This window comes from Macaca thibetana, chromosome X (genome assembly GCF_024542745.1).
Source record: "Macaca thibetana thibetana isolate TM-01 chromosome X, ASM2454274v1, whole genome shotgun sequence".
NCBI classification, from domain to species: Eukaryota; Metazoa; Chordata; class Mammalia; order Primates; family Cercopithecidae; genus Macaca; species Macaca thibetana.
In genome coordinates this window covers 111,071,204-111,099,102 of record NC_065598.1, presented here as the reverse complement: position 1 = coordinate 111,099,102, position 27,899 = coordinate 111,071,204, and the positions used below count along the sequence as shown (strand labels likewise).

At 46.6% G+C, this 27,899-nt stretch overlaps 1 protein-coding gene and 1 long non-coding RNA gene across 3 annotated transcripts in view; both read left to right on the top strand.

Annotated features, from left to right (window-relative positions):
• The window catches only part of LOC126946626 (uncharacterized), a 120,153-nt gene extending 111,357 nt beyond the window's left edge, over positions 1 to 8,796 (top strand). The window contains exons 1-2 of one of the 2 annotated variants that reach the window (XM_050777185.1): positions 7,717 to 8,167; positions 8,612 to 8,796. In XM_050777185.1, coding sequence (XP_050633142.1) covers positions 7,895 to 8,167; positions 8,612 to 8,746 — 408 coding nt within the window. In that variant the 5' untranslated portion in view covers positions 7,717 to 7,894 and the 3' untranslated portion in view covers positions 8,747 to 8,796. Of the gene's footprint in view, positions 1 to 7,716; positions 8,168 to 8,611 lie in introns of those variants that run through there. The other variant, XM_050777186.1, reaches the window with a different exon arrangement.
• An 8,284-nt stretch (positions 8,797 to 17,080) lies between these two features.
• Positions 17,081 to 26,916, top strand: LOC126946632 (uncharacterized). Its single transcript, XR_007722724.1, has 4 exons — positions 17,081 to 17,267; positions 20,702 to 20,750; positions 23,452 to 23,556; positions 26,640 to 26,916. It is a non-coding gene; the product is annotated as an uncharacterized LOC126946632 (long non-coding RNA).
• Positions 26,917 to 27,899: the final 983 nt, after the last annotated feature.

The window sequence follows — 27,899 nt, the reverse complement described above, 5'->3', positions numbered from 1 at the left end:
AATGCCCCAGAACTCAAGAACCCGGCCACGCCCTCCGCTTCTACCACCACCAGCAACACCAACCCAGGGGCCTGCTTTCGCGGTCCCCCTAGGCAAGGTGAGGCAAGTCCCACTTGAATGTCATCCGGTTCCTCTTGGGAACGCTGGACCGCGCTCAACCTTAACTGTGCGTTAAGGTGGAAGTTGGATTTCTCTTTGCATGACAGTGTCTCTGCACAAGGCCGTGGAGGGGCACACGGATCCACCTGGCTCGCTCTCTAGGTGGATTCAGGTGGAACGGAGGACCATGAACACTCAGGACTTTTTCTGCTTGGGCCCTGTGCTTTTCAGGTTTCGGGCCTAAGAGGCCCATCACTTCCTTATACCTTTTTTCTGAGTATTAAAAAAAAAAAAAAAAGAAAAAAAAAAAAGAAACCTGGACATTCCACCTGTCACCTCAGAAGGGTCCTCGGTATTCCTTTTCTACTCCTGAATTCAGCGACATAGTGCTGATCTCCATCCATTGGACGCGAGTCCCCGTTCTCTTGGGGACTCCTGGACACTCTGGGAAACGCCAGAAAGCCTCGGGGAATGGCCCCGTCCGCTGCTGTACCAGACCGGGTCCTGCGAAAGATGCATCTTCCGAGCCTCCTCCCTGCACGTCCCGTTGGACCTGCCCCGATTCTACCTCAGGGACCCACTGGAGGAGAGGCACAGGGATGCTGCCTCAGCAGCAGACCCTTCTAGGGCTGAGCAGGCTGTCCCCAGGCAGGCAGAGTCCGACGGGTCCTTCCTCCTGGGACTCCAGCAGGCCTAGGAAAGCAGCGGTCCCCCTCGGCTGATGCCCAGAGAGACTCCATTACGCAAGCTTTGCCACCGAACCCATCGGTCGGTGCGCCTCTGATCACAGGCCAAGGGCCTGCGCACCCCCAAAGACAACCGGGGTCCCCGGAAGGCCCCCAGGCTGAAATGAGCACCACCGGGAATGGCCGGCCTCCAAGACAACTTGGGGGCATGGACACCACAAGACAGGGTCACAGGTCTCAACGAGGCGGATGCCTGGTGTCTGAGGGGGGCCGGGCCGGGCCTGGCCTCGCCTTGGCGTCCACCTCGTCTGGAAGCGTCTGGGTACGGGCCCCGCAGGATGCCCCGCGGCCCACCTTCCTCCCTAGGCCGCAAGGAGCAACACCCCGGCGCCGGCCAGTCCCGGCGGGCACCGGCGCCACTGGCCACGGAACTCAGCTCTGGCAGTGGCCCCTCCTCACTGGCGTGCAGTGCGGCCGAGGGAGCCTCCCGGGGCCGAGGACCCAACTAGGCCGTCACCCCGGGTGCTCCCACGGAAACGGGCACCAGGCAAACTGCCCACGGCCCCGAGCCCAGGCTCCTTGGCGGAGGCCTCCGCTAGTCCCGCCCAGATCATGGCCGCCACCAGCCTCCCGGGCCTTGGCTTCCTGTACGGCAACCGCCCGGCGTCCTGGCTGTCCAGCTAGACCTGGCGCCTGTGTCTGGGGCTTCCAGGGCGCGAACTGGCGGCGGACCCTGCTTCCCTCGGGCCTCCAGAGACCTCGGATCCGTCCGGGCACCGGTCCTAGTCCTGCCTGCTCCCCCAGGGCAGTCCCAAGCCACTCCTCCCCAGGCGAGCACAGGGACCGGTGCTCGATTGCCAAGCGGGTTCCTCTTGATGGCAGTATTGCTCCAGAAATGCCCACCTGCCCTTCCCCCATGTCCACTCCCTCCGCCCTCTGCGGAGGAAAAAACGCCAAGAGCGCTCCGCACATGGCCCTTCAGCATCTCGGCCGCTTTGGGCCAGCTCTGGCCCACCTGCCGGACCCTGTCCTTGGCAGACGGGACTCGGCAGGGTCCTTCTACTAGCCTGCCTTCCTGACAAACCAGAAAGCGGTCCCCTTGGGCCGCCCTGGGGATGCAGCCGAACTAACCGCATCCCTAACCATGCCTTTGGGATGGGGAGGATGGTGGAACCCGCAGGGAAGAGAAGGAGACTGGGCACATAGTAGGATGCCAGCCCTAGCTCTGCCCTCCGGGACACAATTGCACTTGGGCGTACTCACGGGTCACTGCAAAGCCAGCTTGACCAAGAGGTCAAAGGCGACCGGCGTCCCACTGACCCCTGGGGTTTTGGCCTCAGACTTGAGGTGAACCTACAATTCCGGAAGAGCGGGACCGGGTCCCGGGCCCTTCCCTTGTGGCAGCAGCGGCAAGGTGCTGGTGGAAGAGCCCTGGCCAGCATAGGTCAGACAGGAGGGGAGCCAGCTGCCACCCCAAACACACCTGTCCTCCTCACACCTGGCCTACGTCCAACTCTCCACGGCCCTGCCCGGAAGGCTGGACGTAGAAATCCCACAGAGGCGTGCATGCCGTTGAGGGCTCGTGGGTGCCATGGAGGGGCGGTAGATGGCCCAGCCCCAAGTGTACCGATCTTCCTCCCCAAACCTATTCTGTGACGGAAACCCGATGTTCACCTCGTCAAGCAGTCAAGGCGTGGGCAGAGGCCTGACGTCTGCTGCAGGAACACAGTGACATTGAATGCTCTTCCCAAGACAGACAAATCACTAGGGACACACTATGCCAAGCTGCTACCTCCCTGGCCCTTTCCGGACTCTTTGACCCCCACGGACTTTCCCTAGGGATTTTCCACGACACACTTTCTTCTCTCTCTCTCTCTCTCTCTCTCTCTCTCTCTCTCTCTCTCTCGCTCTCTCTGTCTCTCTCAATCCCATAATCACTCTCTCTCTCGTGCCAGGTTCGCGCCCAGCGCTCTCTCGCCCACTTCTACTGGGGCCTGTTCCTCTCCTGCTATCTGTCTCAACGTCATTGATTTTCTCGTACTGCCCGGGACGTCTTGCCCACGTGTGCCTTTAAAACGCTAAGAGATGCAACTGAACGTGTGAGACATGGCGCAGATAGGCCGAGAGGCGGCAAGAGAAATGCCCCAGAACTCAAGAACCCGGCCACGCCCTCCGCTTCTACCACCACCAGCAACACCAACCCAGGGGCCTGCTTTAGCGGTCCCCCTAGGCAAGGTGAGGCAAGTCCCACTTGAATGTCATCCGGTTCCTCTTGGGAACGCTGGACCGCGCTCAACCTTAACTGTGCGTTAAGGTGGAAGTTGGATTTCTCTTTGCATGACAGTGTCTCTGCACAAGGCCGTGGAGGGGCACACGGATCCACCTGGCTCGCTCTCTAGGTGGATTCAGGTGGAACGGAGGACCATGAACACTCAGGACTTTTTCTGCTTGGGCCCTGTGCTTTTCAGGTTTCGGGCCTAAGAGGCCCATCACCTCCTTATACCTTTTTTCTGAGTATTAAAAAAAAAAAAAAAAAAAAAAAAAAAAGAAACCTGGACATTCCACCTGTCACCTCAGAAGGGTCCTCGGTATTCCTTTTCTACTCCTGAATTCAGCGACATAGTGCTGATCTCCATCCATTGGACGCGAGTCCCCGTTCTCTTGGGGACTCCTGGACACTCTGGGAAACGCCAGAAAGCCTCGGGGAATGGCCCCGTCCGCTGCTGTACCAGACCGGGTCCTGCGAAAGATGCATCTTCCGAGCCTCCTCCCTGCACGTCCCGTTGGACCTGCCCCGATTCTACCTCAGGGACCCACTGGAGGAGAGGCACAGGGATGCTGCCTCAGCAGCAGACCCTTCTAGGGCTGAGCAGGCTGTCCCCAGGCAGGCAGAGTCCGACGGGTCCTTCCTCCTGGGACTCCAGCAGGCCTAGGAAAGCAGCGGTCCCCCTCGGCTGATGCCCAGAGAGACTCCATTACGCAAGCTTTGCCACCGAACCCATCGGTCGGTGCGCCTCTGATCACAGGCCAAGGGCCTGCGCACCCCCAAAGACAACCGGGGTCCCCGGAAGGCCCCCAGGCTGAAATGAGCACCACCGGGAATGGCCGGCCTCCAAGACAACTTGGGGGCATGGACACCACAAGACAGGGTCACAGGTCTCAACGAGGCGGATGCCTGGTGTCTGAGGGGGGCCGGGCCGGGCCTGGCCTCGCCTTGGCGTCCACCTCGTCTGGAAGCGTCTGGGTACGGGCCCCGCAGGATGCCCCGCGGCCCACCTTCCTCCCTAGGCCGCAAGGAGCAACACCCCGGCGCCGGCCAGTCCCGGCGGGGCACCGGCGCCACTGGCCACGGAACTCAGCTCTGGCAGTGGCCCCTCCTCACTGGCGTGCAGTGCGGCCGAGGGAGCCTCCCGGGGCCGAGGACCCAACTAGGCCGTCACCCCGGGTGCTCCCACGGAAACGGGCACCAGGCAAACTGCCCACGGCCCCGAGCCCAGGCTCCTTGGCGGAGGCCTCCGCTAGTCCCGCCCAGATCATGGCCGCCACCAGCCTCCCGGGCCTTGGCTTCCTGTACGGCAACCGCCCGGCGTCCTGGCTGTCCAGCTAGACCTGGCGCCTGTGTCTGGGGCTTCCAGGGCGCGAACTGGCGGCGGACCCTGCTTCCCTCGGGCCTCCAGAGACCTCGGATCCGTCCGGGCACCGGTCCTAGTCCTGCCTGCTCCCCCAGGGCAGTCCCAAGCCACTCCTCCCCAGGCGAGCACAGGGACCGGTGCTCGATTGCCAAGCGGGTTCCTCTTGATGGCAGTATTGCTCCAGAAATGCCCACCTGCCCTTCCCCCATGTCCACTCCCTCCGCCCTCTGCGGAGGAAAAAACGCCAAGAGCGCTCCGCACATGGCCCTTCAGCATCTCGGCGCTTTGGGCCAGCTCTGGCCCACCTGCCGGACCCTGTCCTTGGCAGACGGGACTCGGCAGGGTCCTTCTACTAGCCTGCCTTCCTGACAAACCAGAAAGCGGTCCCCTTGGGCCGCCCTGGGGATGCAGCCGAACTAACCGCATCCCTAACCATGCCTTTGGGATGGGGAGGATGGTGGAACCCGCAGGGAAGAGAAGGAGACTGGGCACATAGTAGGATGCCAGCCCTAGCTCTGCCCTCGGGACACAATTGCACTTGGGCGTACTCACGGGTCACTGCAAAGCCAGCTTGACCAAGAGGTCAAAGGCGACCGGCGTCCCACTGACCCCTGGGGTTTTGGCCTCAGACTTGAGGTGAACCTACAATTCCGGAAGAGCGGGACCGGGTCCCGGGCCCTTCCCTTGTGGCAGCAGCGGCAAGGTGCTGGTGGAAGAGCCCTGGCCAGCATAGGTCAGACAGGAGGGGAGCCAGCTGCCACCCCAAACACACCTGTCCTCCTCACACCTGGCCTACGTCCAACTCTCCACGGCCCTGCCCGGAAGGCTGGACGTAGAAATCCCACAGAGGCGTGCATGCCGTTGAGGGCTCGTGGGTGCCATGGATGGGGGGCGGGTAGATGGCCCAGCCCCAAGTGTACGGATCTTCCTTCCCAAACATATTCTGTGAGAGAAACCCTTTGTTGACCTCTTCGGGCAATGAATTCGTGGGCAGAGGCCTGCTGTCTGCTTCAGGAACACAGTGACATTGAATGCTCTTCTGAAGACAGATTTAATCACTAGGGACACACTATGCAAGCTGCTACCTCCCTGGCCCTTTCCGGACTCTTTTGACCCCCACGGACTTTCCCTAGGGATTTTCCACGACACACTTCTACAACATTGTTCTCTCTCTGTCTGTCTGTCTCTGTCTATCTCTCTTTCTCTCTTCTGCCACATTCCGGCCCAACGGCATCTCAACCACTTCTTCTGGGCCTGCTTCCTTTTCTGCTCTCCATGTCTCTACATGATTGGGTTTCTTGGAGTGTCTTGAACTTCTTGCCCACGTGTGCCTTTAAAGGGAATATGGACATATAAGAACACGCAATATTCATCACGGAAAAAAAAAAAATCAAAGTTGGAAAAGCTCTAACAGGAATTGTGTTTTTACATGTCACCGCAGAACTTATGTGAGTTATTTCATTTTGTTAATAAGGCCGGGGCCAGCCAGGCACTTCAGTTCCAGAACTTTGGGAAGTCAAGGTGAGTGGATTGTTTGAGCTCAGCAGTTCTAGTCCAGCATGAGCAATATGGCGGAACCTCATCTCTGTAAAAAATAAGAATAATTAAAAAAAAAAAAAAACCCATCAAAGGCCGGGCGCAGTGGCTCATGCCTGTAATCCCAGCACTTTGGGAGGTCGAGACGGGCGGATCACGAGGTCAGGAGATGGAGACCATCCCTGCTAACATGGTGAAACCTCGTCTCTACTAAAAATATTTTAAAAATTAGCTGGGCGTGGTGGCGGGCGCCTGTAGTCCCAGGTACTTCGGAGGCTGAGGCAGGAGAATGGCATGAACCCAGGAGGCGGAGGTTGCAGTGAGCCGAGATCAAGCCACTGCACTCCAGCCTGGGCGACAGAGCGAGACTTCCTCTCCAAAAAAAAAAAAAAAAACAAAACAAAGCCATCCAAACAATGACCAAAACTAGCCCGGTGTGGTAGTACGCACTTGTTATCACAGCTACTTGGGAGGATGTGGTTGGGGGTTTGCTGGAGGTGAGAAAGTTGAGGCTGCACTGAGTCTTGAAGGTGCCACAGCATTCCAGCCTGGGCAACAGAGGAAGACTGTCTCAAGAAAGGAGGAAAGAATCAGAGAAGGAAAGAGAAAAGAAAGCCAAACTTTTGCCTCAGTATCAGTAACAAGAAACATGTGCACATACAGGACAGATACACACACACTGAGCACTGTCATCTAGAATAACCAATGTAATTGTGTTTTCTTTCCTTTTTGACTTTTTGTCTACATAATTTGTCCAACTTGTATCGATATTTTGTATTATTACCACTATCTTCTATCATCGTTGATACCTTAAATTATTTCTTTATAATCTTCTTTTTATTTCATAAATAATCATGGCCATTTCAAATCCTATTTTACAGAACGGTAGAAAGATGAAAATGCGAAAGCCCGGAAATTTTCTTATTGTTGTTGTTTCAGACGGAATCTCACACTGTCCCTAGGGCTGGAGTGCAGTGGCACGGTATCAGCTCACTGCAACCTCCCCCTCCCGGGTTCAAGCGATTTTCCTGCCTCAGTCTCCCGAGTAGCTGGGATTACAGGCACCCGCCACTAAACCCAGCTAATTTTTTGTATTTTTAGTAGAGACGGGGTTTCACCATGTTGGCCAGGCTGGTCTTGAACTCCTGACCCCGTGATTCGCCCGCCTTGGCCTCCCAAAGTTTAGGGATTACAGGCGGGAGCCACCTCACCTGGGCAAGTCCAGGAAAATTTTGAGGGCTTGTCCTTCCATGTTGTTAAGTGCATACATGGAAATGTACTATAATGCCTTTTTTCTTTCTTTTTTTAAAAGAAAGGTTCTTGCTCTGATGCCCAAGATGGAGTGCAGTGGAGCAATCCCAGCTCACTGCAGCCGCAACGTCCTGGGCACAAGCAATCCTCCCGCCTCAGCCTCCCAAGTAGCTGGAACTACAGGCCCACGCCATCATGCCTGGCTAATTTTTGTGTAGAGACGGGGTTTCGCCAGGTTGGCCAGGTTGGTCTCGAACCCCTTGCCTCAAGTGATTTTCCCACCTCAGCCTTCCAAGGTGCTGGGATTACAGGCGTGAGCCACTGCGCCCAGCCTGAAGCTGTATTTCTTTTTGGTCAAATATTCGTTAGAGGAAATGTTTCTTCTTCAGTTTTACATTGTGGGGAGCCCAGCCCCTGTGGGCAGGGCGGCCATGAAGTTTAACAACCACTCAATCTAAACCGAACGAGAGCGCACACCTCCTCAGCCATGTAGGTGGGAACACGAGTGGGACGAAGGAATCTGAGGTCGCACCCTTCTCCCTCTGCCCGCCCTGCCACAGGAGACGCTTCCAGGCTCCCGACGGGGAGGGCCAGAAAGGCTCTACTAGGAGGACCTCCCTACACTTGCCAGAACTAAAACTGAGGCAGCGGCAAAAACTCGGCGTCCAAAACGCTCCCTAAAGCCCTCCGATGCCCGCAGGACGCTGGAGCCAGCCCGGCTGCAGCCGCCATTGCGCAAGGTCGCGCGCCGGGCACTGGCTGCCCAGAAGCGGGAGGGCAGGGAAGGTCCTCTGTACCAGAAAGGCTGACCACGGCACAAACACTGATCCCATGTCCTGTGTCAGGGAAAGGGAAGGCAAAGAAAAGAAAGAGAAGGCCAAGGAGACCTACCTGATTAAGGTCACGCGCCAGCGGGAAAGGCCCAGTCCGCTCTACGTCCCGCAGTTGCAACTCAGATACGGGGTAGGATGCCCCCTCCCCATTCCTGGGAGGTGAGGGCTGAAAGAATCCTGGGAGGGGAAGGGAGAGGAATCCGGTCTTCCTAGAGCCGGCTCCGCCCAGGATAGGAGTGGGGGGCGGGGGGAGGGGGGGGGGGTCCTCAGGCTGTCCAGGTGCAAGAAGGGGCGGAGAGAGGCAGCCTTGGGAAAGTTGGGTGGGAAACCTCTCGTCTTAGCTAATTGCTGAGGAGTACCTATCTCTACCATTTGTTTCCTTTGAGTAAGGTCCTCGTTGGCAAGAGGGCAAAGGAGACTGATGTATCGAGAAAACGCAAAGTTTGCCTTTTAACATTTACAAAACTGTTTAGAGGAAAAAGAAGCTTAAGCAAGTACACTTTCAAGCGATGTTATAAGTTTATATCATCTGTATGCCTGACATTATTGAAAGCTTCAATTGCTCCCTCCCCAGGTGAGAGGCGTGTTCTCAAGACCAGACACTGCCGGTGCCCTATCACCTCCCACTTTTTTTCTGAAACTGCTAGGGGCCCAGCGCTGCTTCTGCAGCCTCCCAGGGGATGCTGCTGGTGGCGGGTACGCCGCCTAGGTGGGTGGGGATGTGCTGAGGCCGAAGGAGTGACAGCGACTCGCAGGTTTCCCCTGCCTAACCAGTCCTCCGATTGATATTTTCTTTTGAAAAAAAAGGATTTAAACGGCCGGGCGCAGTGGTTCACGCTTGTAATCCCAGCACTTTGGGAGGCCAAGGAGGGTGGATCACCTGAGGTCGGGAGTTCGAGACCAGCCTGACCAACATGGAGAAACCCTGTCTCTATTGAAATGAAAATACAAAATTAGCCGGGATTGGTGGCGAATACCTGTAATCCCAGCTAGTCAGGAGGCTGAGGCAGGATAATCGCTTGAACCCGGGAGGTGGAGGTTGCGGTGAGTGGAGATCGCACTATTGCACTCCAGCTTGGGCAACAAGAGCAAAACTCCGTCTAAAAAAAAAAAAAAAAAAAAAGGACTTGCTCCTCTTGCAGAATGGAGACACCTGTAGTGTATTAAGGAAAATGAAGATAATCTGTTGATGACAGTACTCTGAGGAGTGTTAACTTGGGGCGTGCATCCTCCCAGCACCTGGTTCCCACCTTGTTCCCTAAGGGGAGGGGAGATGCAAATAAAGGTCCTTTAAAAATAATAGCCTGGTGAGTTCCCAAGGCCCATGGGAATCATGCAAGCTATTCGGGTTGCTTAAAAACTTGACTGTGAAGATGTGGATGCTTTTTTTGTTGTTGTTTTTTCCTATTCACAATGTAGTCGTTGATTGGTTTTGGGGAGAATTTTTTTTTTTTTCACTAATACAAACGTATTTTCAGTGGAAACCAAAGTCATTCCTGCCCAGATACATTCTCCAGTGAAGTCATCTTAAAAGAGACACTTCAAAAAGAAATCCAAGGCTTCTGAGGGCACTACAACTGGCCTTTGACCGGCTCCAACTTCTCAATTTCCTGGCTCCATTTCACTCCTCACCAACTGACGTTCACACTCTCAGTCCGCCACCCCCACCCCAAGACCACCTGCTGCCAGATACTCCCAGACCTTTTCTCTTACTCATTCCCTTGCGGTTTGGGCAGAGGTGGGTAGGAATCACCAGGAGATGGGGGGAGGAGGAGAATAAATGGGCACAGGTGATGTTTCGTTCCTGTCATGCAGCTGCCTTCACCTGCTGAGGGGAGAGCTGGGGGAGGGGTTAAGGCTCTGCCACAACTCCACGCTGTGGAAAATGGAAACTGAAGAGCGTCCCCTCACCCCAGGTGGAATTACTCAAAAAAGAACTGAGCTATGAATCTCAGCTGCCCCTCTCTGGATACTTCCCTGTCTTTCTCCTCCGTTATTTAAGGGAGGAATGTCCATCGCCTGACACAGTGAACCAAGTCATAGCCTTTTTTCTGTCTACATTCCCTGAACGGACACAGATTCAATAAGCACTCATTGTGCCCGGAAACCAAGGTCTACAGAGGTTAAATGACTTTGCCAAGGTAAATTAAGGTGGCAGGATGGATACAAACATGCCAGGCTCTCATGCTGCAAATCCTTTGCTTTCTCCATGCAAACCGCCAAGCAGCTCAGTACAGGATGCTTGCCTGGGCAACAAGAGCGAAACTCCATCTCAAAAAAAAAAAAAAAAAAAAAAAAAAAACTGCTGCTCAATATCATTCATTTAGGCAAATAGGCAAATACAAAGGAAACTCACAAGGAGATACACCTCGCACTTATTAGGATGGCTAGAATAAAAAGAAAATTGAAAATAACAAGTGTGTGAGGCCGGGCGCGGTGACTCACGCCTGTAATCCCAGCACTTTGGGAGGCCGAGACGCGCAGATCACGACTTCAGGAGATCGAGACCATCCTGGCTAATACTAAAAATACAAAAAATTAGCCGGGCGTGGTGGCGGGCGCCTGTAGTCCCAGCTACTCCCTACTCGGGAGGCTGAGGCAGGCGAATGGCGTGAACCTGGGAGGCGGAGCTTGCAGTCAGCCGAGATCGTGCCACTGCACTCAAGCCTGGGCGTCAGAGCAAGACTAGGTCTCAAAACAAAACAAAGCAAATGTGTGAAGATGTAGAGAAATTGAAACTGTCATACACTGCTGGTGGGAAAGTAAAATGATGTAGATAGATATTTAATATTATCGAAAGCAACTTGGCACATACATATATATATATGTATATATATACACACACACACGCACACACCATGGACTACTACTTAGTCATAAAAGGAATTAGATAATGGCATTCACAGCAACCTGGGTGGAATTGGAGATTATTATTCTAAGTGAAGTAACTCAGGAATGGAAAACCAAACATCGTTTGTTCTCACTAATAAGTGGGAGCTAAGCTGTGAGGACACAAAGACATAAGAATGATACAATGGCCGGGCGCGGTGGCTCAAGCCTGTAATCCCAGCACTTTGGGAGGCCGAGACGGGCGGATCACGAGGTCAGGAGATCGAGACCATCCTGGCTAACACGGTGAAACCCCGTCTCTACTAAAAAATACAAAAAACTAACCGGGCGAGGTGGTGGGCGTCTGTAATCCCAGCTACTCGGGAGGCTGAGGCAGGAGAATGGCGTAAACACGGGAGGCGGAGCTTGCAGTGAGCTGAGATCCGGCCACTACACTCCAGCCTGGGCGACAGATACAATGGGTCAGGGGGCTGGCTCATACCTGTAATTCCAGCACTTTCGGCGGCCGAGGCAGATGGATTACTTGAGGTCAGGAGTTCAAGACCGGCCTGGCCAACATAGTGAAACCCCACCTTTACTAAAAATACAAAAATTAGCTGGGCGTGATGGCACGCGCCTGTAATCCCAGCTACTCCGGAGGGTGAGGCAGGAGAATCGCTTGAGCCCAGAAGGCGGAGGTTGCAGTGAGCCGAGATTGCTCCACTGTACTCCAGCCTGGGTGACAGAGCGAGACTCCGTCTAAAAAATATATATATATACACAATGGACTTTGGGGATGTGGGTGGGGGGGAGGGTGGGAAGGAGACAAAGGATAAAAGACTACACATTGGGTACAGTGTACACTGCTCGGGTAATGGGTGCATCAAAATCTCAAAAATCGCCACTAAAGAACTTATCCATGTAATCAAACACCACCTATTTCCCCAAAACCTATTGAAATAATAAAAAAGTTAAACATAGGGTTACCATGTGATCCAGCAATTCCCCTCCTAAGTATATACCCAAGAGAGCTAAAAACAGATATTCAAACAAAAGTTAGGCATGAATGTTTGTGGCAGCATTATTCATAAAACCCAAAAGGAGAAACAACCCAAATGTCCGTGAACTGGTGAAGGTTTAAACAAATGTGCTATATCCATACCATGGATTATTTTAGACATAACATGGAATGAAGCTCAGATACATAAAACAATGTGAATTTAACCGTAAAAAATATGATAATACACTAAAGAACCAGACACAAAAGAATGCAGATTGCATGATCTCATTTATATGAAATGGCCAGAATAGGCAAATCTAAACAGACGCAAAGTGGATTAGTAGATGCCAGGGGCTGGAGAAGGGGGAATAAGGAATGACTCCTAACAGAAATGGAGCTTTTGGCCGGGCGCGGTGGCTCACGCCCGTAATCCCACCACTTTGGGAGGCTGAGGTGGTCGGATCACCTGAGGTCAGGAGTTCGAGACAAGCCTGACCAACATGGAGAAACCCCATCTCGACTAAAAATACAAAATTAGCCAGGCGTGGTGGTGTACACCTGTAATCGCAGTTACTCAGGAGGCTGAGACAGGAGGATTGCTTGAACCTGGGATGCGGAGGTTATGGTGATCCAAGACTGTGCCATTGCACTCTAGCCTAGGAAACAAGCAAAACTCCGTCTCAAAAAAAAAAAAAGAAAAAGAAAAGAAATGGAGCTTTCATTTTAGAAAAATGTTCTAAAATTGGTTGTGCTAATGGATGAACAATTTTCTGAATGCGCTGAAAAGTAGTGACTTGTATATTTTTATATGGTGAATGTATATGGTACATGAACTGCTTATCAAAAATAAAAAATAAACCAGCAGATAGATTTAGTAAAATTCAGGTACAAGATTGGTGGGAAATTTTATAATATGGGTGAATCAAGGTGAGAATACTGCAACTCACTGATCTTTTACATCAAATATGTGCAAAGCATATGTGAGTGTGGCCAGGTGTGGTGGCTCATGCCTGTAATCCCAGCACTTTGGGAGGCTGAGGCAGGTGGATCACCTGAGGTCAGGAGTTCAAGACCAACCTGGCCAACATGGCGAAACCCCGTCTCTACTAAAAATACAAAAATTAGCCAGGTGTGGTGATACGTGCCTGTAGTTCCAGCTACTCTACTCGGAAGGCTGAGGCAGGAGAATTGCTTGAACCCAGGAGGCAGAGGTGGCAGTGAGCAATTGCACCACCGTACTCTAGCTTGGGCAACAGAGCGAGACTCCATCTCAAAAAATAATAATAATATGTGAGTGCTGATATCATGCAATCAAAGTACAAAGCATCAACTATGAATGTTCCTGCCAAAAAAAATTGTACCTAAATCTAACCAAATCCATAGATCTAACTACAAGATATTCTCCTTAAAAAGGACTATGTTTTGCACTGGAATGGATACAGTGAAATGTAGAAGGTGAATAATTCTACAGGACAAATAATAAACTAGTCTCTCGCCAAAGGAATAGCAAAGAAATAAATGGGAAGAGTTGTTACAGATTAGAAGATGAAGAGGAAATATTTGAATCAATGTTATCTTCAATACTTCTTCTTCTTCTCCTTCTCCTTCTTCTTCTTCTTCATTTTCTTTTTTTTTTTTTTTTTTTTTTTGAGACAGAGTCTCACTCTGTAGCCCAGGCTGGGGTGCAGTTCCAGTGGCACCGTGTCGGCTCACTGCAACTTCCGTCTCCTAGGTTCAAGCAATTCTCCTGCCTCAGCCTCTGAGTAGCTAGGATTACAGTCGCCCACCACCATGCCTCGCTAATTGTTTTATATTTTTAGCAGAGATGGGGTTTCACCATGTTGGCCAGGCTGGTCTCAAACTCCTGACCTCAGGTGATCCTCTCGCCTCAGCCTCCCAAAGTGCTGAGATTACCGGCGTGAGCCACCGCGCCCGGCCCTGTAATAGTTATTTTATTTTAAGTTCCACGATACATGTGCAGAAATTGCAAGTTTGTTACATAGGTAAACGTGTGCCATGGTAGTTTGCTGCATCTATCAACCCATCACCTAGATATTCAGCCCCACATATATTAGTTATTTATCCTGATGCTTCTTTAGATACTAATAAGAACAAGTAAAATTTAAAAGGCATATTTAGGTCAAACAGGGGAATTGGACATGATATTTTCATGTGCCGTTAAATAATTATAATTTGTTAAAATCAGTGATGGCATCTTGATTACTTTTCCCTAACGTCCTTATTGTTTACATTGTATATTTTTGTAGACTGCATGGATTATATAGCTTGTTATAATTCATGTGTGAATTCATATGATAGTTGGAATATACTTTGACGTATTTCGGCCCAAAAAAATAGAACATAATTGGTAAATTGTGATTTTTTTTGTTTGTTTTTTAGGGTTTGTTTTTGTTTTTGCTTTTGTTTTCAGACACTGTCTTGCTCTGATGCCCAGGCCGGAGTACAGTGGTGCAATATCTGCTCAAGAAAATGGTGATTATTAGGCCGAGTGCAGTTGCTCACACCTGTAATCCTAGCACTCTGGGAGGCCGAAGCAGGTGGATCATCTGAGGTCAGGACTTCAAGACCATCCTGGCCAATATGGTGAAACCCCGTCTCCACTAAAAATACAAAAATTAGCCGGGCATGGGGGCAGACGCCTATAATCCCAGCTACTTGGGAGGCTGAGGCAGGAGAATTGTTTGAACCCAGGGGTGGAGGTTGCAGTGAGCCAAGATCGCACCACTGCACTCCAGCCTGGGCGACAGAGCAAGACTCTGTCTCAAAAAAAAAAAAAAAAAAAAAAAAAAAAAAAAAAAAAAAAAAGCGAAAACGATGATTATTGTTGAAGCTGGTTGGTGGGTACATGAAATTTTGATACATTCTTCTATCAGCTTTGAAATTGTCCATAATAAAGAGTAAACAAGAACAACCAAATTGGAGTTTGAGTATATTATTGAGAACTGTGAGTGAAAATATCACAAATAAAAGAGTTGGGCTGGGTATAGTGGCACAGGCCTGTAATCTCAGCACTTTGGGAGGCTGAGGTGGGCCGATTGCTTGAGCTCAGGAGTTGGAGACCAGCCTGGACAACATGGCAAAACCTCATCTTTATAAAAATTAGGTGGGTATGGTGGTGTGTACCTGTAATCCCCACTACTCATCAGGCTGAGGTGCGAGGATCATTTGAGCCTGGGAGGTCAAGGCTGCAGTGAGCCAAGATTGCACCACTGCACTCCAGTCTGGGCAACGAAATGAGACCCTGTCTTAAAAATATAAAAATACCCCCAGGCACTCACGTCTGTAATCCCAGCACTTTGGGAGGCCAAGGTGGGTGGATCACGAGATCAGGAGTTCAAGACCAGCCTGTCCAACATGGTAAAACCCCGTCCCTACTAAAAATACAAAAATTAGCTGGGCGTGGTGGTGGGCACCTGTAATCCCAGCTACTCAGGAGGCTGAGGAGGCAGAGAATTGCTTGAACTCAGGAGGCAGAGGTTGCAGTGAGGTGAGGCCATGCCACTGCATTCCAGCCTGGGCGACAGAGTGAGACTCTGTCTCAAAATAAATAAATAAATAAATAAATAAATAAATAAATAAATAAATAAAAAGAGTTGATTATGGTCACATTCACAGAGCTATAATTTCTTGGGTTTCTAGAGAGGATTGAAGAAAGGTGATTTTTGTTTAAAGTATTTTAAAAATATTCAGCAGCTTAATTGAGGTACAAGGTATTGATTTTTATTGGGCCTTTGAATCGGAATGTAATAAGTAGAAGGAAGTTCTGAAAGAAGTGCACTATACTGTTTACAAGGTCGTTTCTGGGAATGGCATAAAGATTAGGACTGGTGAACAAAGGTGACCTTCATTAATTTATTCAGCAAACATTTGTTGAACACCTAGTATAAGTTCATCATGTTCTTAATGTAGAAAGTACAGTCAGGACATAGACCAAAAAAACCAAAAAAGTCCCAATTCACGTGGCGCTCACATTCTAGTAGAGGAGACTGATAAAATAGGATCAATAAGATGCGTATGTATCATTATAGTCATATGTGCTACACAGTAAACTGAGCGGGGAAGGGGAACACTGTGGGGTGGGTGTGGGATTTGCACTTCTGGATAGATTGTGCTGTTAAGGCCTCGCTGAGAAGGAGACACCAGAGGAAAGATCTGAGGGAGGAGATGTAGGAGCTCTGTGGATATCTGGGGATGGGGGTTGCAATGAGAGAGAGTATCCTAAGCTTCCCATGGATTTTTCCCTGTCAATGTATTCATCACTGACAAATAGTAATGTTCCCCCAATTTTGATGCAAGGGATGCTGCGTTGTTGTTTGGCAATGTGAATTGTTCAGGATTAAAGGCCACAGTTACCTTCATGGTTCACACAATTAGGACATGGTTTCAGACCTTTGATGCTTTGAACAAATTGAGGCTATAGCCACAAATAGTAACTGTGTATGCTTCTATAAAATGGATGTTTTGGGAATACTTATAAACAGGTCCTTGCAATAACCTCTCACTTCTTAAGTGATACAGTCCAGTTTTGTAAGGTGTTTATAGCTACTTGAGTAACAATGCTGTATGAATTGCAAACTGTTGCTTTGCACCCAACGTCAGGATACTCAACCATGATTGGAATCAATAAGCTACAGGTGAGAACACATTTCCGTGTGTTTGGATGTGGACCTAAGAGATTATTTATTTCATTAACTTCAGAAAAGGAACAATGCCTTAAGTAAGCAGAAAAGCCTGTTCAGTATCTTTGACCACAAGTCTGAATCCCAGACATTACCATACGAGGTTACTAATTGGTCATAGTTGATTACATCACAATAGGTGTGGCCCTATAAAGGCCAGACCAGCTTCAGCCTTAGGCTAATTTCTCCTAAGGGTGTGTAGTGGTTTGGAGGGTTTTTAAAATTGTTGTTGTTATGTTTTTATTTTATTTTACTTTATTTTTAAATAGAGATGAGGTCTTGCTATGTTGTCCAGGCTGGTCTCAAACTCCTGGGCTCAAGCAATTTGCCTGTCTTGGCCTCCCAAAGTGCTGGGATTGCAGACGTGAGCCATTGCTATATGTTGGCCCTTGCTATATTTTAAATAGTTAAAAATACTGTTTTTTTTTTTTTCTTGCTGAATACTTACTTAGGGAAATTGGTTTGTGTCTGTGGCAAAGGAATTCAACAATGTTTTCTTTCATTTTCAGGTCACACGATTTTAAGAAAATAGAAGACTATCATTTACAGCTGGTGTGGCCCTGTGGCGGTGTGGACCCAGATTTCAAGCACAGAGGAAGATCAGACACTGATGTCCCGCATCTGATATGTATATAACACAATTCTCAATTATCCTTTGATTGTGTTTTACTCCCTTCTGTACAATAGACTCATTTTTAAAGGTACATCCCTCACTGAACTTCCTCTCTTAATATCTGGTTAGGCACTGTGTCCGTGTATATCCTATGGTTAGAGCTGTTAATTATGATGATGATGAGAGTTCTCCCTGTGTAGTTGAAAATAACCTATTTGATAAGTTCTAACACTGCTGAACTCAGATTAAACTGAAAGCCCCAGAAAAGGTCAATATTTAACTAGAGCTAAATGCCTTTATATTTGGAAGTGTAACTTTCTGAAATATTTTCATCCAGTTTGTACTGGTACCATGGAGGTTTGGTAGAAACCGTATATTCATTAGGCTTTGACTTGCATCATAGCCATGTTCTCAATGCTCAACATTGAGCAATGAAAGGCAGGGTTATTTTAGTAACCTGGGACCTTGCAAAGCTATCAAAATAGCCTGATATTTCTATAAACTGTAGAGCTGGGAAACAATTCGAGGTGATCCTGTTTGTCTCCTTGGATTGCTGAAAAAAGGACCCTCCTGGCATTCTACCCTGGGATCTCTGAAGGCTGTGTGAACCTTCCCATATGAGGTGCATTCTGCTGTGTGGCCTTCTGGTTAAGCAGTTTTATTTACAACTTACTGAAATTGCTGTTGGTAATGATCCAGCATAAACTTATTTGTGGTGCATTTCAAGAAAGAAAACTACAGCTGTAGCATGCCAATTATATATTATTCTTTTCTCCATAGCACAGAGTAGGTTCACAGTAACAATCAAAGGTAAATAGTTTATTTTTTATGATGTATTCTTCTTTGTGGTTTTAATAATACATGCTTATTGTAGGCAATTTAGAAAGTTATACACATTTCATGTGAAAGTCATTAGAGTACTTTCAAACCTTTCTGTTGGCTTCCAATCTCGAATGGATCAGCACACACACTCTCTTGATGACTTGGGCAAACCCTGAAGCCAAGGTTCAGCAGACATTGGCTTGTTGGGCTGTGTGCCAGGTCTTTATGATTGTGTTTTATTTATCAAAAGTATTCTGTAATCTCAGCACTTTGGGAGGCTGAGGCGGGCAGATCACAAGGTCAGAAGATGGAGACCATCCTGGCTAACATGGTGAAACCCCGTCTCTACTAAAAACACAAAAAAATTAGCCAGGTGTGGTGGCGGGCGCCTGTAGTCCCAGCTACTCGGGAGGCTGAGGCAGGAGAATGGCGTGAACCCAGGAGGCGGAACTTGCAGTGAGCCGAGATCGCGCCACTGCACTCCAGCCTGGGTGACAGAGCGAGACTCTGTCTCAAAGGAAAAAAAAAAAGAAAAAAAAAAAAGCACTGGGGGCAGGAAGAGATAAGGGGACCAGGTGAGAGAGGGTAGTCAGCGTCATAAACCCATTATGACTTCATCAACTTGTCACCCTGGTTTTGAACCAATCATTTTACTTCTCTAGGTTTCAATTACCTCAACTACAATGATGGTCCAATAAATGAGTGTTTCTTAGTGTTTTCTTTCTCTCTCTCTCTTTTTTTTTTTTTTTTCGGACATAGTCTCACTCTGTTGCCCAGGCTAAAGTGCAGTGGCACAATCTCGGCTCACTGCAACCTCCACCTCCTGGATTCAAGTGATTCTCTGCCTCAGCCTCCCGAGGTAGCTGGGATCACAGGTGCCTGCCACCACGCCCCGCTAATTTTTTTTTTTTTTTTTTTTTTTTTTTTTGAGACGGAGTCTCGCTCTGTCACCCAGGCTGGAGTGCAGTGGCGCACAGTCTCTGCTAACTGCAAGCTCCGCCTCCCGGGTTCACGCAATTCTCCTGCCTCAGCCTCCCAAGTGGCTGGGACTACAGGCGCCCGCCACCACGCCCAGCTAATTTTTTGTACCTTTTTTAGTAGAGACGGGTTTTCACCATGTTAGCCAGGATGCTCTTGATCTCCTGACCTCAGGCAATCTGCCCATCTTGGCCTCCCAAAGTGCTAGGATTACAGGCGTGAGTCATCGTGCCTGGCCGATATTTTATTTTCAAGGAGCTTTTTGAGAAGCTGGTGAATGGTGTGGGAATTTTTATAAAAAGCAGATGTGCACATACACACAAATTCAGGAACCTCAAGGACACCTATGGACCTCTCCAAAGAGCTCAGTGTTTTCCAATTTCATACATATATATGATTCTTGTGTCTTCCATCATTCGAATCATATCAGTCCCCTGCCTAAAACTCTCCAGTGCTTTCCCTTAAAATTAGAATTAAAATAAGAACCAGCGACAACTGGTTGTCAACAAGATATGGTTACTCTGCCCTCATCACTTACTGCTTTTCTACTTAGTTGTTTGCCCCAGCCACACAGATTTTCTTTTTTTGTAAGCTGTAGTAGTGCAGGTATAATTGACAGACAAGGCCGGGCATGGTGGCTCACGCCTGTAATCCCAGCACTTTGGGAGGCCGAGGCGGGCGGATCACGAGGTCAGATCGAGACCATCCTGGCTAACACGGTGAAACCCCGTCTCTACTGAAAATACAAAAAAATTAGCCTGGTGTGGTGGCGGGCGCCTGTAGTCCCAGCTATTCGGGAGGCTGAGGCAGGAGAATGGCGTGAACCCGGGAGGCGGAGCTTGCAGTGAGCCGAGATCGCACCACTGCACTCCAGCCTGGGCGACTGAGCGAGATTACGTCTCAAAAAAAAAAAAAAAAAAAAAAAATTGACAGACAAGAAGCTGCCCTTATTTAAAGTGTACCATTTGATAAATATTGCCATAGGTGACAGCTGTGAAAGAATCAGTGCAATAAAGATAGCAGACATATCCATGACATTCCAATGTTCCGTATCCCTATGTATGCACAGTGATGAAACCTACATTATTGCTCCAAAGAGATTAGTTATTTATGTCATACTATGTCATGTTTATGTTTAACTAGGACTATATTATTATTAAGGCAATTATAGATGTATTGAAAGAAAAAACATTCACCTGGACGATTTGAATGTTCCTGAGTTCCTTTCGTTATATGCGTATACTTCCTACCACGATCCAATGTTATGTAAGCAAAATCTTTCACTAGGAATCCTGAGTTAATGAGTGTTATTGTGTATCCTTTTCTCATTGCTTTTAGTTTCAGGGTCATTTGAGTCTTAACCATTTTAAACATGGAGTCTTTGACACATTTAACCCGTAATAAATTATAAAAGAAATTTTAAAGAATTCTATAATCATAAAAGTTTAACATATGTTAAATCATTTTAAAATAGTAAAAATGTGGTCAAATATATTCATGGATGTGTGGTCTTGACAATCTCTATTCAGTAAGTTATCTAAGAAAGAATATATGGTAGCTTATGTTTTATATGTGGTATAGGTCAATTTCTCTTTATTGGCAATTACATAAAAATAATAGCCTGCATAGTAGAGTTATCGGCTAGCAGCCACCTTGCCTAAGGGAGGTGACATAATTTCTAATTGCTTTTGTTTAATCTTAATAATTCTTGCATGGACTTAGCAAAAGTTGAAGAAAGTGAACAAAAACAGCAGTGGAAAGTTCATAAAAGGTAAAGCATACTATATATTAGATATTATTGTTTTACTTAATAATCTACTCTTACCACATATTTTACTCTTTCTCTTTTGTAGGAGTTTTCAATATTGTTTCAGTTATACAGTACTTTATATTTCTGGACCTAAAACATAACCACAGGATATTTTTTTGTAGCATTATAGTGAAGCACTGTAAACAAGTGAAATATCTATCAGTTGATAAGTAGTTCAAGAAATATGTTGGACCGGGCACAGTGGATCACGCCTGTAATCCCAGCACTTTGGGAGGCTGAGGCAGGTGGATCGCTTGAGCCCAGGAGTTACAGACCAGCCTGAACAACAGGGCAAAACCCTGTCTTTAAATAAAATAATATAAACGTGTGTATATATATTTTGTATGATATAATCATACATACTGTAAAATACAATGAAGTTATTTATAAGTAACTCTATAAAAATAAATTTATAAATAATAGAATGACATGTATAATTTGATACTTTTTTGTTTTTGTTTTTTGGTTTTTTTTGAGACTGAGTTTTGATCTTGTTGCCCAGGCTGGAGTGCAATGGTGCAATCTCGGCTCACTGCAACCTCCGCCTCCTGGGTTCAAGCAATTCTCCTGCCTCAGCCTCCGGAATAGCTGGGATTACAGCCATGCACCACCACGGCTGGCTAATTTTGTATGTTTCTAGTAGAGATGGGGTTTCTCTGTGTTGGTTAGGCTGGTCTTGAACTCCCAACCTCAGGTGATCTGTCCTCCTCGGCCTCCCAAAGTGCTGGGATTACAGGTGTAAACCACCATGCCCAGCTCTAATTTGATACATTTTTATGTATGTATACATCTGTGATACTGTCACCATGTCAAGATACTCAAAATATCCAACACCTCAGAAACTACTCTTTCCCCTTTGCAATCCTCCCCTCATACCATTCCCTGCCCTGCCTTCCCCTGGCAGTCACTGATCTGTTGTATATCACTATAAAAAATTTAATAGGTTTTTGGAGTTTCAAATAAACAGAATGATAGAGTGTGCTCTTTTTTTTGTCTGGCCTGTTTCTCTTGGAATGGTTATTCTGTTATTCATCCAAGAGTGCATCAATGATTCATTTCTTTCGTTGCTGAGTGGTGTTCCATTATATAGATACCCCACAGTTTGTCTGTTTTCCTGTCAATGGACATTTGAGATATTTCCAGTTTTTGATCATTACAAATAAAGCTGTTAGGTACCTTTGTGTGTGGGAACACATGTTGTGTGAACATATGCTTTTATTTCTGTTGAGGTATAATTCACCTATTGTCAAATTCACTTTCAAGGTGTACAGAGTTGTATGAATTTTGACAAATACATGTAGTCATTTATCTACCGTTACAATCAAGATATGGAATCTTTCTATGACGCCCAGAAAATTCCCTTGGGTTTCTTTGTATTTCAATGCCTTCAACCTACTTCCAGCCCCTGGCAACCACTGATCTAATTTCTATGCATATAGTGTTGGTTTTTTATAGTATCATATACTTGGGATCGTCGAATAATGATCCATTTGTTTCTAATTTCTTTCACTCAGCACCATGCTTCTGAGACTCATCCATGTTGTTGTATGTATGAGTGGTTCATTTTTGTTGTTGATGAGTATTATATTGTATGGATATGTGACAGTTTGCTAATTCATTCATCAGTTCCTGGACATTTCGGTTGTTTCCAGGACTTTGTGTATGTACGGCATAAAACATGTAAAAACCATGTTTATTTCTAAGATCTGAATTTCAACATAAAACAGTTAAAATGTCCATGATAAATGCAGAAAAATGTTTGGTCCACCCATGCTTTTCTTTTTCCTTTTTTTTTTTGTGTGTGTGTGTGTGAGTGTGTGTGTGTGTGTGTGTGTGTGTGTGCGTGTGACAGGGTCTCATTCTGTCTTCCAGGCTGGAGTGCAGTGGCATGATCTTGACTCACTGCAGCCTCAACCCCCACCCAGGCTCAAGGGATCTTCCTACCTTAGCCTCCTGAATAGCTGGGACCACAGGTGCACACCACCCCACCTGGCTAATTTATTTTTCGGTTTTTTTTCTCTTCTTCTTCTTTTTTTTTTTTATTATTCATAGAGACAGGTTTTCACCATGTTACCAAGGCTGATTTTTTTTTTCTAGGAATGAAAACATGACGGTTTGCCTTTAGTTGGGAATCTGTTTCCTCATTACTGCCACTTCTACCACTAGCACTAGCCCCACCCCTACATGAGTACTTAATTGTCATGAAAATAGTCAATAAGTGAGGGTGTGAAAATTCAAGGAGCGGCTGGGCAAGGTGGCTCACGCCTGTAATCCCAGCACTTTGGGAAGCTGAGGCAGGCAGATCACCTGAGCTGAGGAGTTCAAGACCAGCCTGGCCAACATGGTGAAACCCCATCTCTACTAAAAATACAAAAACTAGCCGGGCGTGGTGGTGGATGCCTGTAATCCCAGCTACTCAGGAGACTGAGGCAGGAGAATTGCTTGAACCCAGGAGACGGAGGTTGCAGTGAGCCGACACAGTGCCACTGCACTCCAGCCTCGGTGACAGAGTGAGACTCCGTCTCAAAAAAAAAAAAAAAAAAAAAAAAAAAACGAAAATTAAAGGAGCAAAAAATGCTCTATGTATTTCATATGTAATATTGCTTAGAGATTTCCTGAAAATACATTATTAAGTGTATGTTTATGGTGGTGATCATTGCAGACAAATGAAGAATTCAGAGCCCAATCCTAACCTCAAGCCAAGAAGTAAGAAAAGGAAGAAAAAATCAAGAAACTCAGAACAGAACCCCAGCAACATTGAACCAAGGTAATGAAACTAGATATGTATTGTGTCATGTCACATTGAGATCTATGGTAGGAAATTATCTTGTTAGATGGAAGTAAAATATGACTAGTAGCAGACTTTTTGGCAAATTCTCATTTTCTTTTAAATAACTCTATAGGAAAAAAAACAACTCTATGGATTTTATTTTTTAAGACAATCAACCATTTTCATGTGTGGAAAAGACCCAGGCATTACTAAACTGTCCTGAATGTTTTCTGGCAACATATTAAACAAGCAAAATTGTTTGTTTGTTTGTTTGTTTGTTTGTTTTTAGACAGAACTTCACTCTGTTGCCCAAGCCAGAGGGCAGTGGCATGATCAAGGCTCACTGCAGCCTCAACCTCCTAGGCGCAAGTGATCCTCCCTCCTCAGCCTCCAGTATGTTCTGCAAGAACATAGAACCCCACACCTGGCTAATTTGAAAATATTTTGTAGAGACAGGGTCTCACTATGTTGCCCAGGCTGGTCTCAAACTCCTGGCCTTAAGTGATCCTCCTGCCTCAGCCTCCCAAAGTGCTGGAATTATAGGCATGAACCATCACACCTAGCCACAAAACTTGTTTAGAGAAAAAATTGTTATGATGATGTGAATAATTGGGTCCACAATATTTCCTTTTAGAAAGAAAATTGGCTGGGCACGGTGGCTCACGCCTGTAATCCTAGCACTTTGGGAGGTAGAGGCGGGAGGATCACCTGAGGTCGGGAGTTTGAGACCAGCCTGACCGACATGGAGAAACCCCGTCTCTACTAAAAATACAAAAAAATTAGCCAGGCGTGGTGGCACATGCCTGTAATCCCAGATACTCGGGAGGCAGAGGCAGGAGAATCGCTTGAACCCAGGAGGCAGAGGTTGCAGTGAGCTGAGATCGCGCCATTGCACTCCAGTCTGGGTGACAAGAGTGAAACTCCGTCTCAAAAAAAAAAAAAAAAGAAAAGAAAAAAGAAAAAAGAAAAGAAAAGAAAGAAAATTGGAAAATTGGAGCTGGGCACGGTGGCTTATGCCTGTTATCCCAGCACTTTGGGAGGCCGTGGTGGGGTGGATTACCTGAGGTCAGGAGTTTGAGAGCAGCCTGGCTAACATGGTGAAACTCCATCTCTACAGAAATACAAAAAAAATTAGCCAGGCATGATGGCGGGTGCCTGTAATCCCAGTTACTCGAGGGGCTCAGGTGGGAGAATCGCTTCACCCTGGAAGGCGGAGGTTGCAGTGAGCCGAGATTGCGCCATTGCACTCCAACCTGGGCAACAGAGTGAGACTCCATCTCAGGAGAAGAAAGAAAGAGAAAGAAAGAGAGAGAGAAGAAAGAAGGAAGGAAGGAAGGAAGGAAGGAAGGAAGGAAGGAAGGAAGGAAGGAAGGAAGGAAGGAGGAAGGAGGGAGGGAGGGAGGGAAGGAAGGAAGGAAGGAAGGAAAGAAAAGAAGAAGAAGAAGGAAGGAAGGAAGGAAAGAAAGAAAATTGGGCCATATGCAAGACCTCATCTCAAAAAGAAAAGAAAATCCTTACATTTTAATAATCCCAAAGCCCTCTGTATACCTGTGTGAATCTCAAATACTATATTTTATATTTTAAAAACCTTTAAACTTTATACATCCAGCTACTTTCTCTTTGAGGAAAGGTACCATGCATGCTAAAAATCTTCACTAGGTAGTCTTCACTTTTAGAGATGCTGAAACATTCTCCTCAAGACACTCTCCTTTGCAGGGAATATGCAGAAAGTGAAGATTGCATTTTAACATAGTGGATGCTCACTAGGTGTTTGTTGATTGAATTAGTTTGTTTCTACCATTTTATTGAAAAGTAAGTTAAGCAAAAGTCAGCATTGAACTCCAAATGACACAATCCAGTGGCCTTTTCCTAGCCTCACTCTAGTTCACTTCATAGTATCTGATCATTTCTTTACAATGAAGTTTTTTTTTCCTATCCTCCAACTTCCTTTTTTACTTTTTTTTTTTTTTTTTTTGAGACAGAGTCTCGCTCTGTCACCCAGGCTGGAGCACAGTGGTGAGATCTCAGCTCACTGCAACCTGTGCTACCCAGGTTCAAGTGATTCTTATGCCTTAACTGGAATTACAGGTGCCCCCCACCATGCCCGGCTAATTTTTATATTTTTAGTAGAAATGGGATTTCACCATATTAGTCAGGCTGGTCTCGAACTCCTGACCTCAGGTGATCTGCCCACCTCAACTTCCCAAAGTGCTGGGATTACAGACGTGAGCCACGGCACCTGGCCCCTTTTTTATTTCTGAGAATTCAGTTACTCTCCCTCATTTTACCCCTCAATAGGACATTCTTGAAGGTTCTGTCCTCAGCTCATGACAAATTACATGCATTTATGATGAGGTAGTCTTTTATAGTAGAAAGGGAACTGAATTAGATGTGTGAGGAATTGCATTCAAATTTTGATCATGTTTCACACTGTGTGACCTTTGTCCATTTACTCAAACTTGGAATTCGTTTCCTCATCTACAAGCAGTGAAATGAAACTATTTGCCCAACCTACATTACAGGGTTATAATGAGGATCAAAACAGATGATAGATCTAAAAGCTTTGACAAGTATATATTACCATGCAAATGGATGTTACTTTCTATTCATTGTTACTATTATTAGACAGCTAGGTCACTGACACTATGAGACAGAATCTTTGTATAAACTTATTTGGCTCCCAAGGGTATCAGACTAATGACCTTGTATTATATTAATTATCCATATTTGAACCAACTATTCTAACAGGTCCAAGCCATATAGAGTATTTTTTTGCATATGTTTATCATGAAATCTAATTTGTCATTATTTTGTAGTAATATTTCACAGGGCCTTTGATGAGGATACCAACTTTCCTAGCATTCGAGTGTTAGCAGGAATAGTCATTATGTTGAGTTTAAAATGCTTATTATATGTCTACACAAGTCTTTTCCATATACTGATACTGTTAGGTCCTTGAAAGTTAATAAATTAAAGTTTAGTGTATAATCTCTTTAAAAGCCCACAAACATCTACTGTTATATATTCTGGCCTGCATATTGTATTGCAAGCATTTAAACATTTGGCTATTTGTATTACAGGAGCATGGACTCTCAGGCTGTTCATAGATTTCAGGATCTTTTCCACTACTTCCACAGGCAGATAGAGGGCCATCCCCACCACCGTCTCTACCACCACCGTCTCTTCCCAGAGGAGTTTTTACTCTTCCTCCAACTCCTTTACCTGAGCTAAGTGGTAAACCATCATCATCACCATCACCTTTGGAGACCTCCTCTACCACCACCTTTGTTGAGAGACCTACTCTCCAGGATCCCCACCTGCTCTGTCTTATGGAGTGAAACAGAAATAAATGTGTAAGACTCAATTACATATGTTGATTCTTGAACTACATGAGAATTCTCCTTGAAGAGAATCAACTCATCAAGGCAAAACTTTAAATAGTTTTTGATGACTTTGGTCCACTGGTGATCATTAATGAGTGAAAAGTGATTAGCTGGCTGGGCATGGTGGCTCACACCTATAATCTCAGCACTTTGGGAGGCCACAGTGGGTGGATCACTTGAGGCCAGGATTTTGAGACCAGCCTGGGCAACATGGTAAAACACCATCTCTACTAAAAAATACACAAATTAGCCAGGCATGGTGGAAGGTGCCTGTAATCCCAGCTACTCAGGAGGCTGAGGCAGGAGAATCACTTGAACCCAGGAGGCGGAGGTTGCAGTGAGCCAAGATCATGCCACTGCACTCCAGCCTGGGCAACAGAGCAAGATTCTATCTCAGAAAAAAAAAAAAAGCATAAAAGAAAGCTGATTAGCCATGTATAAGTATTGTATAATGTTAGAGAATATGACTGCTCATTTTTTATTTCCTTTGTGAGCTCACATGTTATCAATACAATATCTCAATAAATAGAAAGTCTATAGAGAATATTAAATTCATGTAGAAGGCAAAGATAAATTATTAAAGTGGTGTAATGATAATTGTATTAGTTTTTCAGGGCTTTCATACAAAATTCCTATAAACTAGGTGGCTCCAAGCAACAAAAATTTATCTCTCACAGTTTTGGAGTCCAGAAGTTCAAAGTCAAAGTGTTGGCAGGGCGACACTTTCTTTGGACGTCCTAGCAGAGTAATTGTTCCTTGTCTCTTCCAGCTTCTGGGTAGTTGTTGGCATTAATTGGTTTGTGGCCACCTCTCTCTCTACTCCGTGTTCTCATAGCCTTCCCCTCTGTATGTCTGTAAATTCCCCTACCTCTCATAAGTGTCAAAAAGTCTACTGAAAAAGATTTTCTTTTAAGAAAACCAAAAGAGACTTTATTCCAGTAAACAGTTTGCAAACCA